Below are 12,015 nucleotides of genomic sequence, written 5' to 3' on the forward strand. Positions count from 1 at the left end.
TGCTTTAAAAAAATAATGTATATATTCTTTTCAAGAATTATCAGAATTTTTACACAAAGTGAAGATATCATAAGCCATAAGGCAAGTTTCTATATGATGAACCATAAGAATTACTATTTGTACATCAAAAAGAATTGAAAATCATCAACTGCACATTACTCAATCTAATACTAATTTCAAATACTCGACAATTTATAGATGAAGAATTCTGAAAACAACCCAATTTGGTTGAAATTCAGTATCCTCTCTCCTAAAGTTTCAATTCCCCTATATTTGAAGTACAAATAATAATGAAAATTACCAAAAAAAATAGAATTAAACAGTGAATATTCTACCTATCAAAATTGTGGGACTTGTAAAGAATGACACATAAAGGAAAATATAGTCTTTTTTTTTTTTTTTTTTTTTTTTTTGCCTTTTAAGGTTGCACCTGTGGCATATGGAAGTTCCCAGTCTACGAGTCAAATCAGAGCAGCAGCTGCCAGCCTACGCCACAGCTCATGACAATGCCAGATCCTGATCCACTGAGCAAGGCCAGGGATCACACCTGTGTCCTCATGGATACTAGTCAGATTCGTTTCTGCTGTTCCACAACAAAATGTGTCATCTTAAATGCTTGTATTTTTTAAAAAAGTCTAAATATTAATGAGTTACCTCTTTCATTTAAGAAGTCAAAAAAAGAGCAAAATAAACCTCAAAAAAGTTAAGAAATAATAAAAAAACAGAAATTAATAGAAAAAATACATAGTGAAGATCAACAAAGCCATTACCTTTTTTAAGGCTAACAAAACTGATAAACCTATAGCAAGCCTGATGAAATAGGAGAGGCAGAGGAGAGAGAGGCTGAAACCAAGGGATCATAAATAAGCATAATTAGAATGAAATACAATTACAGATGAAGCAAGACAAAATATTTAGAAGAAAATAGTATAAGTTTATACTAGAAAACTTGAAAATTTAAGAGAAATGGATGAATTCTATAAAAATTTTAAACTCCTAAAAAATTAAAAATGAAACAGAGAAGCTGAATGTTCCTACAGCTCTGAAAAAAGTGAAGCAATTATTAAAGGCCACCAAGAAAACACCAAGCCCACATTATTTTATACGAGAGGGAAAAAAAAGAAATGAAATTTGCCCCCTAAGTTTGTTTTATGAAATCAGTACAACCTTAATGCCCTGGCAGGCAAAGGCAATTTAAGAAAGGGAATTTACATATCAATCCTATTATTGATAATAAATGTACAAAATATATGAATCAAATATTGCCAAATTGATCCCACATTTTAAAAGATTTGTTTCATAAACACATGGTTTAGCATAAGAAAAATCTGTTCATTTCATTTTCCAAATGAAAAAAAGGATATATATATATACATACATATACATATATATATGTGTATATATATATATATAACATCATCTCAATAGATGCAGCAAAGGTATTCAGTAATATTCAACAATTCATAATAAAAATTATTAGTTAGCTAGAAAAAGAGGAGAACATCCTGCAAGTTATAAAGGCCATCTACAAAACCTAGAGCAAACATCATGTTCAATGGTGAAACATTATAAGCATTCTCTTTAAAATCAATAATACTACAAAGATGTCTGTTATCTCCATGTCCAACATTTAAAGGATGTTTTAGTCAATCTGTTTGCACATATATGACAGACATAAAGATAGACATACACAAACACACACAAATACAAAACCTGTAAGAAGGAAACAAAATGTCATTATTTTATTATTTATATCAACTGTCTTCATGGAAAGCCCCAAAGAAGTAATATATTTATAAACTGTTAAAAAGTTTAACAAGATTTTTTAATGTAAGAGCACTAAACAAAAGTCAATTGCATGTGTTCAAACCAACGATGTTAGAAAAAGTAAATTTTTTCAAATACCATTTACAATAAATAAAAATGAGTTTAATTATAATTAAATTATAAACAATCATAATTCTTGCAACAAAAGATATGTAAGACATTTGTGAAGAAAACAATAAAATGTTTTTAAAGGATTAAAGATGATCTAAATAAATAAGGAAAAGTACCATGTTCATGGATATGAAAATAAATTATCTCAAGGATGTCAATCCCCCTCCAAAATTAATCTATAGAACAGATGCAATTCCCTTCAAAATCCCATCAGGGTTTTTCACAGAACTCAAAAAGCTGATTTTAAGATTTATATGGAAAAGATAAAATTAGACAAGGAAGTTCTGTAGAAGAAAAACTGGTGGGTGAGTAGGGGGCTGAGAAACTTGACCTACCAAATATCAAAAGTTACTCTAAAGTTATAATATTCAAGACTGTAGATTTGGCAGTAGAATAGAGAGTTCACAAAGAGACTCACACATACATAGAAACCTAACATACTGCAGAGATGGCACTACAGATTAGCAGGGACAGGAGGAATTATTCAAGAGACAGATTAGAACATTTGGAAAAAGGAAAAGTGTATCTCTTATACACAAGCCTCTAGATGAATTAAGAATTTAAATGTGAGGAGTTCTCTCGTGCCACAGTAGGTGTAGGATCCAGTGTTGTCACTGCAGCAGCTTGGGTAGCTGTTGTGCTATGTGTTCAATCTCTGGCCCAGGAACCTCCACATGCTGCAGGTGCAGCTAAAAACAAAAGGATCTAAAAGTTCCTGTTGTGGTGCAGTGGAAATGAATCTGACTAGGAACCATGAGGTTGTGGGTTTGATCCCTGGCCTCGCTCAGTGGGTTAAGGATCTGGCATTGCCTTGAGCTGTGGTGTAGGCTGCAGATGCGTCTCGGATCTGTCGTTGCTGTGGCTGTGGCTGGCAGCTGTAGCTCTGATTAGACCCCTAGCCTGGGCACCTCCATATGCCGCAGGGGCGGCCCTTAAAAAAAAAAGAATCTAAATGTTAAAGTAAAATATTTAAACTTTTAGAATATATAGAAATAGGTTGATCTCAGGGTTGGGAAGGATTTCTGAATATTATTTGGAAATATTAACATATTAACAGTAATATTAAAAATACCAACCATAAAAAGGAAAGAAACATTAAAATTAAGGAGTTTTGTTCACCAAAAGACACCACGAAGGGGTTCAAAAGATAAGATACAATGCGAGGAAAAAAATACTTAAAACACACATGGCTAACAAATAATATCCTGTTATATATGAAGAATTCCCATGAATCAGTAACAATAAACCAAACACTCTGACAGAGAAATGAAGAAATTTTTCTTTACAACACATTTTACATAAAAATAGAATTACCATTTGATCCAGCAATTCCACTCCTGGGCATCTATCCAGAGAAAACCATGACTCAAAAAGACATATGTACTCCAATGCTCATTGCAGCACTATATTCAATAGCCAAGACATGGAAACAACCTAAATGTCCATCAACAGAGGAGTGGATCAAGAAGATGTGGTACATATACACAATGGAATATTACTCAGCCACTAAAAGGAGAGAAATAACGGCATTTGCAGCAACATGGATGGACCTAGAAATTATCACGCTAAGTGAAGTCAGTCAGATGGTGAGACACCAACATCAAATGTTATCACTGACATGTGGAATCAGAAAAAAGGACACAATGAACTTCTTTGCAGAACAGATACTGACTCAAAAACTTTGAAAAATTTATGGTTTCCAAATGAGACATGTTGGGGGGTGGAGGGATTACCTGAGAGTTTGTGATGGAAATGGTAAAAAATTTGGTTTTGATGAGCGTTGTACAACTCTAAGTAACAAAATTCATTGAGTAATAAAAATAAATAAATAAATAAAACACATTTTACATAAGACTAAAGATAAACAGCTCATAAGCATATGAAAAGACATTCAGTCTCTGTGGTAATGAGAGAAATAAACATTGAAAGGACAATAAGATACACAAGTGTTACCAAGACATGGAGCAGTAAGAACTCTCATAACTCTGCAAGTGGGAGCTTAAACTACTATTCCATAACCATTTGGCAATTAATAAAGCTGAAATGTACATATTCCACGACTCAGCAATTCTGTAACTGGAAATACACCCTAGAAAAATTTAGCACATATATACCAGAAGACACACACAGGAATGGATTCTCTTACTCAGTGGGGTCAACATTAGAAATGAATTCTGGGAGTTCCTATCATGGCTCAGTGGTTAATGAACCCGACTAGGAAACATGAGGTTGCGGGTTCAATCCCTGGCCTTGCTCAGTGGGTTAAGGATTCGGCATTGCTGTGAGCTGTGGTGTAGGTTGCAGACGTGGCTCGGATCCCCCGATGCTGTGACTCTGATGTAGGCCAGCGGCTATAGCTCCAATTAGACCCCTAGCCTGGGAACCTCCATATGCTGCGGGAGCAGCCCAAGAAATGGCAAAAAGACAAAAAAAAAAGAAAGAAAAAAGAAATGAATTCTGAAATGTTTAAGTAAAAAAATCACACAACATACTCATTACCTAAAATTAATATATATGAAGCATATAAAGATTCTCATCATGGCTGAGACTGCTAATTTCATTAATAAATATCAGTAATATCCTTTTGTAAATACAGAGATAAAACACACCGACAGGTCAATTTTACCTATAGCATGAGTGGCTTTTTGTCATACTGACTGGGATGTATAATTTAAGCACCAAACACTATTTAAGCATTTACGGAAAAAAAATCCTTTTTGAAGATTATTTCAATTTAATCAGGATTAAAAGTATTTAAATGCTTATTATCCTGAGTGAAAGAAATAACTTATTAATAGTTTTAATATTATACTTAATCAGAAAATATACAGAAGGAAACAAGAATATGGAGAGCCTGATATCCTGTGGTCTTCTTTAATAACAACCCATTTTCAAGAGACTATAATCTCCTCAACAGAAAGCTTTCTACCAAGGATCTTAAGCAGATTCTGAGAAAATTCACACTCAAAATAAACAATATGCCACTAAAACCAAAACAATGCAGGTATTAGCAGCTATACAAAAAGTTAGCTTCTATCTGATGACTCATTTCCAAAATGATTAAAGTCTAAGTCCTTCAAGTGCTTTCTATTCATGCCAGAAAATATATAAAGGGAAGAATCATTTACAAAGCAGACTGAGAAATTTTACTTCATTTTACACATCTTTGATTCTACGCAAACACCAAACTAAAAATGGCAAAAATGAGTTTCTCTTCCTATATATTAATACTAACTTTTTCTTTGCTTTCTCAAGGCGTTTTACTTTCAGCATCCAAGTCAATACGAAATTTAGAAGACGACATGGTATTTAAAACGTTGAGGCTGGGGAAAGCTTTTCAGAAGGAAGATTCTGCAGAAAAATCGCTTGTTGTTCCTTCCCTGGAGCAATATAAAAATGATGAGAGCAGTTTCATGAATGATGAGGAAAACAAAAACTCAAAGGTAAGTGGCAATCTGACTTGTCTTTTATTTCAATGGAAATTAGGACGATTTTCATAAATACTTCGAAAGTAAAGTTGATACTTTTTATAAGCAGAAGCATGTGAAAATAGCCACCATATACAATAAGACAATTGCTGAAGTTTCATACATACCTGGTTGTACTTCCATCCTGGAAAATACCTCTTATTCAAAAGGTTTTTTTCCCAAAAAAAAAAAAAAAAAAAAACCTTCTATAGTCTAAAGTATTTGTTAAAGAGTTTAGAGTCAACACAGTGCAGAGCATTTTTGAATTGATCAATATTTTACAACTGTATTATAGTTCCATTCCCAATAAGAAAGCTGAAATACAAATCAACCTTTTTTTTACAGAACGCAGGTTCCAAACATAATTTCTTAAATCATGGTCTGCCACTGAATCTGGCTATAAAACCTTATTTGGCACTAAAAGGATCTGTAGCTTTTCCAGCTGAGAATGAAGTTCAGAATACTGAATCAACACAAGAAAAGAGAGAAATTGGGGATGAAGAAAACTCAGCTAAATTTCCTATAGGAAGGAGAGATTTTGACAGTGAGTAGTCTTTTTAAAGTTCAATTCTTACATCGTAATACTATAAAATAGAACTCTGAGTTTAACTGAATTTGGGTCCAGTCATAAAATCAAAGACCATGATTCAATTTTACACTTGATATTAAGTGACTCCTGACAAAAATGTGAGATTCAAAAATATTTAATTAGCTATTATAGTTTTTATTTACTCGGATTTAGATATACTAGATCCATTCTTTCATTTCTAATCAATATTCTATGATAACAGCCTTTTAAAAATTTTAAACTTTTTTTCTTCCTGCAGTGCTCAGGTGTATGCTGGGAAGAGTTTATCGACCTTGTTGGCAAGTCTGATACCTGTTGGTCCATATCATCGTTTCAGAAGAAAACAAAATCATATAATTGCCTGGGGGGAAAAAGGCCCTTAATGTTACTATGACTTGTATTATTTTAAATGTTTGTTTTAAAAGAAAGTGGTATTGAGTATATCAATAACTTAAATGATATGCTTTCCCTATTCATTAAACTTAGTGAATATTCTGCACAATATGACTTACTAGTATTTTTTTTAACACTGCTTAACATGCTAACTTTACATACACTATAGGCCAAAATAATAAAGCACAATACTTTATACCTTGCTCTCTTAAAAAATTAAGGAGATGCCTTTGGTGAATGGTTTTATATATCCATATATCTAAAGCACATAAAAGACAGATTCACAGTTTAAAAAATTGAGTTAACTTTGTCTGGCCAGTAATCAATTTGTGCTTGGCGGTACGTTTGTTGCTTTTTACAATTCTGACTAGTTTGCCATCCAATTTATTCTGCAAATCTTTTGATGTCTTAGGTATCTTAACGTTTTTGTGTTCAGGTGGTTCGTTTCCATTATCACAGAGGCTATTTTCATCATCCAAATCCACCTGTTTCCTTTTTGAGCTTTTATTTCCTGTCTGACTATTTGATTTTCTTGCTACTTTTTCGTTTTTACTTCTGTCCAGATGAACATTTCCAGAACTTGTTCCAATTGTTGGTCTTCCAACAGATGAATTTACACCTTCTGTTATGTAAGATGAAAAGAGGAAAGAAATTATATAATATTAATACTATTCATGAAAATTTTACAAAAAACTTTCAAAATGGCAAAGAATATTTTAAAACCTATGCTTTACAATCAAACAATGCTATAAATTATATGATTAAAAAATACAGCTATAGGGAATTCCCGTGGGTTAAGAAATCGACTAGTATCCATGAGGATGCAGGTTTGATCCCTAGCCTAGTTCACTGGATTAAGGATCTGGCGTTCCCCCAAGCTGCAGCATAGATTGCAGATGCAGCTCAGATCTGGCGTTGCTGTGGCTGTGGTGTAGCCCAGCGACTATGGCTCCAATTCAACCGCTAGCCTGGGAACTTCCATATGCCGCAGATGCAGCTCTAAAAAGACAAAAAAATTTTAAAAGTACAGCTATATTACTATCACATTTCTTTTCATTTTACTATATTTTTTATCCCTATAAAATAATAAATACTTTATCTGAACACGTAGCACTTAATCCTTAAATGCCACAAGTTATTTCTTAAATACATTTAGTTAAATCAAACTTTGTCCTATTCTTACATATAAAGTTGTATTTAGACATAACTTTTAAGACAAACTCAAATCTTTAAAAATATCTATCTTGTGCTTGCTTCAGCAGCACATATACTAAAATTGGAACGATACAGAGATTAGCATGGCCCCTGTGCAAGGATGACACGCAAATTTGTGAAGTGTAAATAAACTATGATGGAAAAAATAACAACCATAAAATAAAAAATATATAAACTTTACATTGCAAAAAATAAAAATCTGGTTTTACTTACGTTAAAACCAATTAGTACACTGGAATTAAACTGTTATTAAATTGCTAAACAAAGTCAATTACCAGAAAGGTCATTTTCCATGTGAAGAACACACAAAGGCTTTGATGATGAATTAACATTCCACTTATCCTTGCTTATCGTGCAGTCATCCTTGTAAGTACAAGCAAACTGAGATCTAATTAAAGTTTGCTTCATCTGGTAAAAGGAAGAAAGAAGAAAATATACAATTTATTCCTTATTTTGATTTTTTTTCCATCTGTATAAAAATACACTCTAGTAGTCCAGGCATCATAAAAATTTCCCTTAAAATTCCATTACTTGTGGGAACTTTTAATCCTTGATGTTTCATAGTTTGCAAACTCACTCACTGCTACAACTAGGATTTTTGTTTTTAGTAACACCAGCTTTGTGTGTTTTTGGTAATTTTTTAACAGCTTTTAGAAATCAATTTTAGGTTATTCAGAGGCCTTTATTACATATTCCTATGTCTAAGCTGCTTTAAAAAGTAAGTTTTATTGTAGGTTTAATATATATGATATACATAATCCTAGAGAAATACAAGATCTTCATCTTAATGATGAATTATTAAAAAAAGGATGAAAAAAAGAGAAAGAATGACAAAAAAGGAGTTCCCATCATGGCTCAGTGGTAACTAATCCAACTAGCATCCATGAGGACATGGATTTGATCCCTGGCCTCACTCTGTGGGTTAAAGATCTGCCATGAGCCATAGTGTAGGTAACAGATGCGGCTTGGATCTGGCATTGCTGTGGCTATGGTGTAGGCCAGCAGCTATAGCTCTGATTCAACCCCCTAGCCTGGGAACGTCCATATGCTGCAGGTGCATCCCTAAAAAGAAACAAAAAAATAGAAAAAAGAAAAAAAAATGAATTACAGACTATAACTCTTTTAGGAAAAAAATAACATATAAATTCAAGAAATAAGAAATTAAGGAAGAGATGCTAGGATGAAAGAAATAAGAGAAGGTAAGAGAAAAACAGGAAACTAACAAAGAAGGTGAAAAATGAAACAAAATGGTGAATGAAAAGCATTATTTCTTGATTAATAACTTGAATATTTAGAAAAATAAGAAATATGATTCAATTATATCATTCTAGGAATATTTAACCAAGTGATTTAATAGGTGAATATTCAAAGTATACTCTTGTATTTATCTTCAAACATGACAAATAGGAGAAAATCAGACAGCTAAATTTAATTCTTAACCACTCAAAATAATGCCAAGAAAGTACTTCTGGCATAAACCAGTGGCTGTTTTAGAGATGGAAATTAATTTCAGAACAAAGTAATCCACACAGATAATGAAAATTTTCAACAATTGCAGCTTCTGCGTAATGCCATTCAGTTATAATAGGGAGATTTCTTCAAATAATTAGAAATCAGCTCAAATCCTTTTCAGAAATAGATCAAGTTTAAATTTCAAATACATGATTAAAATAAAGAGGACTTAATTCAAATATTAATACTTCAAAGTATAACTATATTATGCTAAACAGTACTCACAGAGCATGTATTGATATAGTTCATGAAGTGTAAAACAGCACTTTATTTTATGTATTCAGTAATTACATATTACATTATATATTCAGAGAGATAACTACATTAACCCACTCAAAGGTTTGCAAAGATAACGGCAGTGAAATCCACTGACTATAATTTGAGAAGAAATTAGGATGGTCTCCAGACCAGCTGCCTTATAAAATAAAGTTTTCTCTAGATGATAAATTTTATATCTTTCTTAGTAATGTTGTCTGTGAGAGCTTCTAACTCCCAGAGCACTAAAAATAATGTCTAATTTGCTTAAAGATTTAGACAAGCAGAATTTATCTTTCATTTAAGCAAAAATACATAAAATTGAAAAAAATGTGAAAAATGTACAAGATCAAAAACTATTTTTTAAAAAAGTGAAATTCAATAGGCTCTTGATAATGAATGGAACAACCCAATATCTTCATGAATCCATATAAATGCAATTACTATTATATAGTTTCCACCAGGAAATGCCCTAAAATATAACTGAAGGCTTTAACTTGCCCTTTCTGAATTTTATCAATTCCATAAGTAGAGAATAAAAGCAATTAATAAAGTTATTAAAATAAATTTTAATAAAGTTTATATACATCATATCATTACTTCAGTAAATTATCCAAAAACTCTTATTTCCATCTACAAAACCAGTACTAACTACTGACATTATCTTTTTACACAACATTTCTCTTATTCTACCAGAGTTACTGCTTCTATCTGTAAGCAATATACTTATAAACTTACACTTATAAACATACTACTTTTAAAGAGTTATAAAGGAGTTCCTGTCACGGCTCAGTGGTTAACGAATCCGACTAGGAACCATGAGGTTGCGGGTTCGATCCCTGGCCTTGCTCAGTGGGTTGGGGATCTGGCGTTGCCGTGAGCTGTGGTGTGGGTTGCAGACACGGCTTAGATCCTGTGTTGCTGTGGCTCTGGCATAGGCCAGCGGCTACAGCTCCTATTGGACCTCTAGCCTGGGAACCTCCAGGTGCCGAGGGAGCGGCCCAAGAAATGGAAAAAAACACCAAAAAAAAAAAAAAAAAAAAAGAGTTTTAAAGAGACCATGAAAACAAACAGATGCTAAGTGGCTGGTGAGAATCACTCTCATAGTATCCAGAGAGGGATGGCACCTACAAGTGGCTTGGGGGACCTCAGACTCCCCCTACAAAACCTTCATCAGTACTACTCATAAAACACTCTAAATAAAAATATAATAATTATATTATTGAATACAATTGATGTTTTCTCAATCTCATGCTTCAGATGAATAAAAATTTCTTAAGAAAGCTGTTATTTTATTGTTTAAACATACATTTAAATAAAACCCTTTCTTTACTTCATAAATACAGTTGCAAAGTAAATTCAAAAGTCCTCCTGACAACTAGCTTTTTCCTCTCTTCAGGCTGCCCACAGAGAAATTCTCTAGCCCTTAGTGATAGTACTGCAGTTTCAGAAAACTAGAGTTACAAGGCAATGGATTCTTAAAATACTGATAATGGGCTCAGATGTGAAAGGAAATTAGTTAACCACTATATTTACCATGAAAAATATTATGTATAAACATATCAAAACACAAACAATGGTTCTATAATAATTTTGGAATACTTATGTCTAAAAGAATTACTGAGAGTGGTTACATTGAGAGTGTTTTTTCTTTTTATAAAAGATTATATGTGGGTCTTTTCCCTCCCCTGGTATAAAAACTTTTTTTTTCCTTAACAATTACCACTTATTAAGTTCCAACTATGTGATAGGCACACAGTATACTAAAGAGATTACTAAGATGGCTTCTATAATCACAAAGACATTATACTTAAAAAATCTGCTGTTGGGAGTTCCCGTCATGGCACAGTGGTTAACGAATCCGACTAGGAACCATGAGGTTGCGGGTTCGGTCCCTGCCCTTGCTCAGTGGGTTAACGATCCGGCGTTGCCGTGAGCTGTGGTGTGGGTTGCAGACGCAGCTTGGATCCCGAGTTGCTGCGGCTCTGGCATAGGCCGGAGGCTACAGCTCCAATTCGACCCCTAGCCTGGGAACCTCCATATGCCGCAGGAGTGGCCCTAGACATGGCAAAAAGACAAAAAAATATCTGCTGTTGACGCACAGCTGGAAGAAATAATAAATAAAGTGGATAATGGAATCAAGATTGAAAAGATCTCAGAAGGCTAGACCCATAAGTAGAAAATAATAAGATGAAAATGAATGAGGATAAACAAAGTCCAGTATTTAAGTTAAAAATATCAATTACAGATGTAAAGGATGAGGAGAACCTGACTTAAAAACAACAATTTGAAAAAGACCTAGAGATTTTAATTGATCATGAACTTGACTAGAGCCAACAATGTAGCACAAAAAGTTAGGATGATGTGATAGAAAAGGCATCAGATTTGCAGTACCTGGCTTCTAGAACTGGCCCTATCACTTATTAACTAGATGATCTCGAATAAACCTCGAAACCTCTTACTTAGCCACACATAAGTGGGAATATTTACTTCACAGAGTTGTCAGGATTAAATGACGTCAAAAATTTAAAAGAGATACCTGTAGGTACCACATGGTTATTAGTATTCTTATAAAGAAATCTGTTGAATTAGATTTCTCAGGACCAGGCCAAATCTAAAATGATTCTAAGAATGCAGCACAAAAAACAAACTTACAATCAGCTTCTT

At 33.2% G+C, this 12,015-nt stretch overlaps 2 protein-coding genes across 3 annotated transcripts in view; one reads left to right on the forward strand and one right to left on the reverse strand.

The window, feature by feature from the left end:
• PARPBP (PARP1 binding protein) overlaps positions 5,062-12,015 on the reverse strand; it is a 73,090-nt gene continuing 66,136 nt past the window's right edge. The window contains exons 10-11 of one of the 2 annotated variants that reach the window (XM_021092657.1): positions 7,857-7,989; positions 5,062-6,988 (exon numbers count right to left, since the gene is read on the reverse strand). In XM_021092657.1, coding sequence (XP_020948316.1) covers positions 6,648-6,988; positions 7,857-7,989 — 474 coding nt within the window. In that variant the 3' untranslated portion in view covers positions 5,062-6,647. The remainder of the gene's footprint in view (positions 6,989-7,856; positions 7,990-12,015) is intronic. The other variant, XM_003126675.6, reaches the window with a different exon arrangement.
• PMCH (pro-melanin concentrating hormone) lies at positions 5,120-6,472 on the forward strand. Its single transcript, NM_001244440.1, is given in 3 exon segments — positions 5,120-5,381; positions 5,751-5,949; positions 6,233-6,472. Coding segments are annotated over 3 exon segments (498 nt in total). The 5' UTR covers positions 5,120-5,132; the 3' UTR covers positions 6,283-6,472.

Source organism: Sus scrofa, chromosome 5, assembly GCF_000003025.6.
Source record: "Sus scrofa isolate TJ Tabasco breed Duroc chromosome 5, Sscrofa11.1, whole genome shotgun sequence".
Classification (NCBI taxonomy): domain Eukaryota; kingdom Metazoa; phylum Chordata; class Mammalia; order Artiodactyla; family Suidae; genus Sus; species Sus scrofa.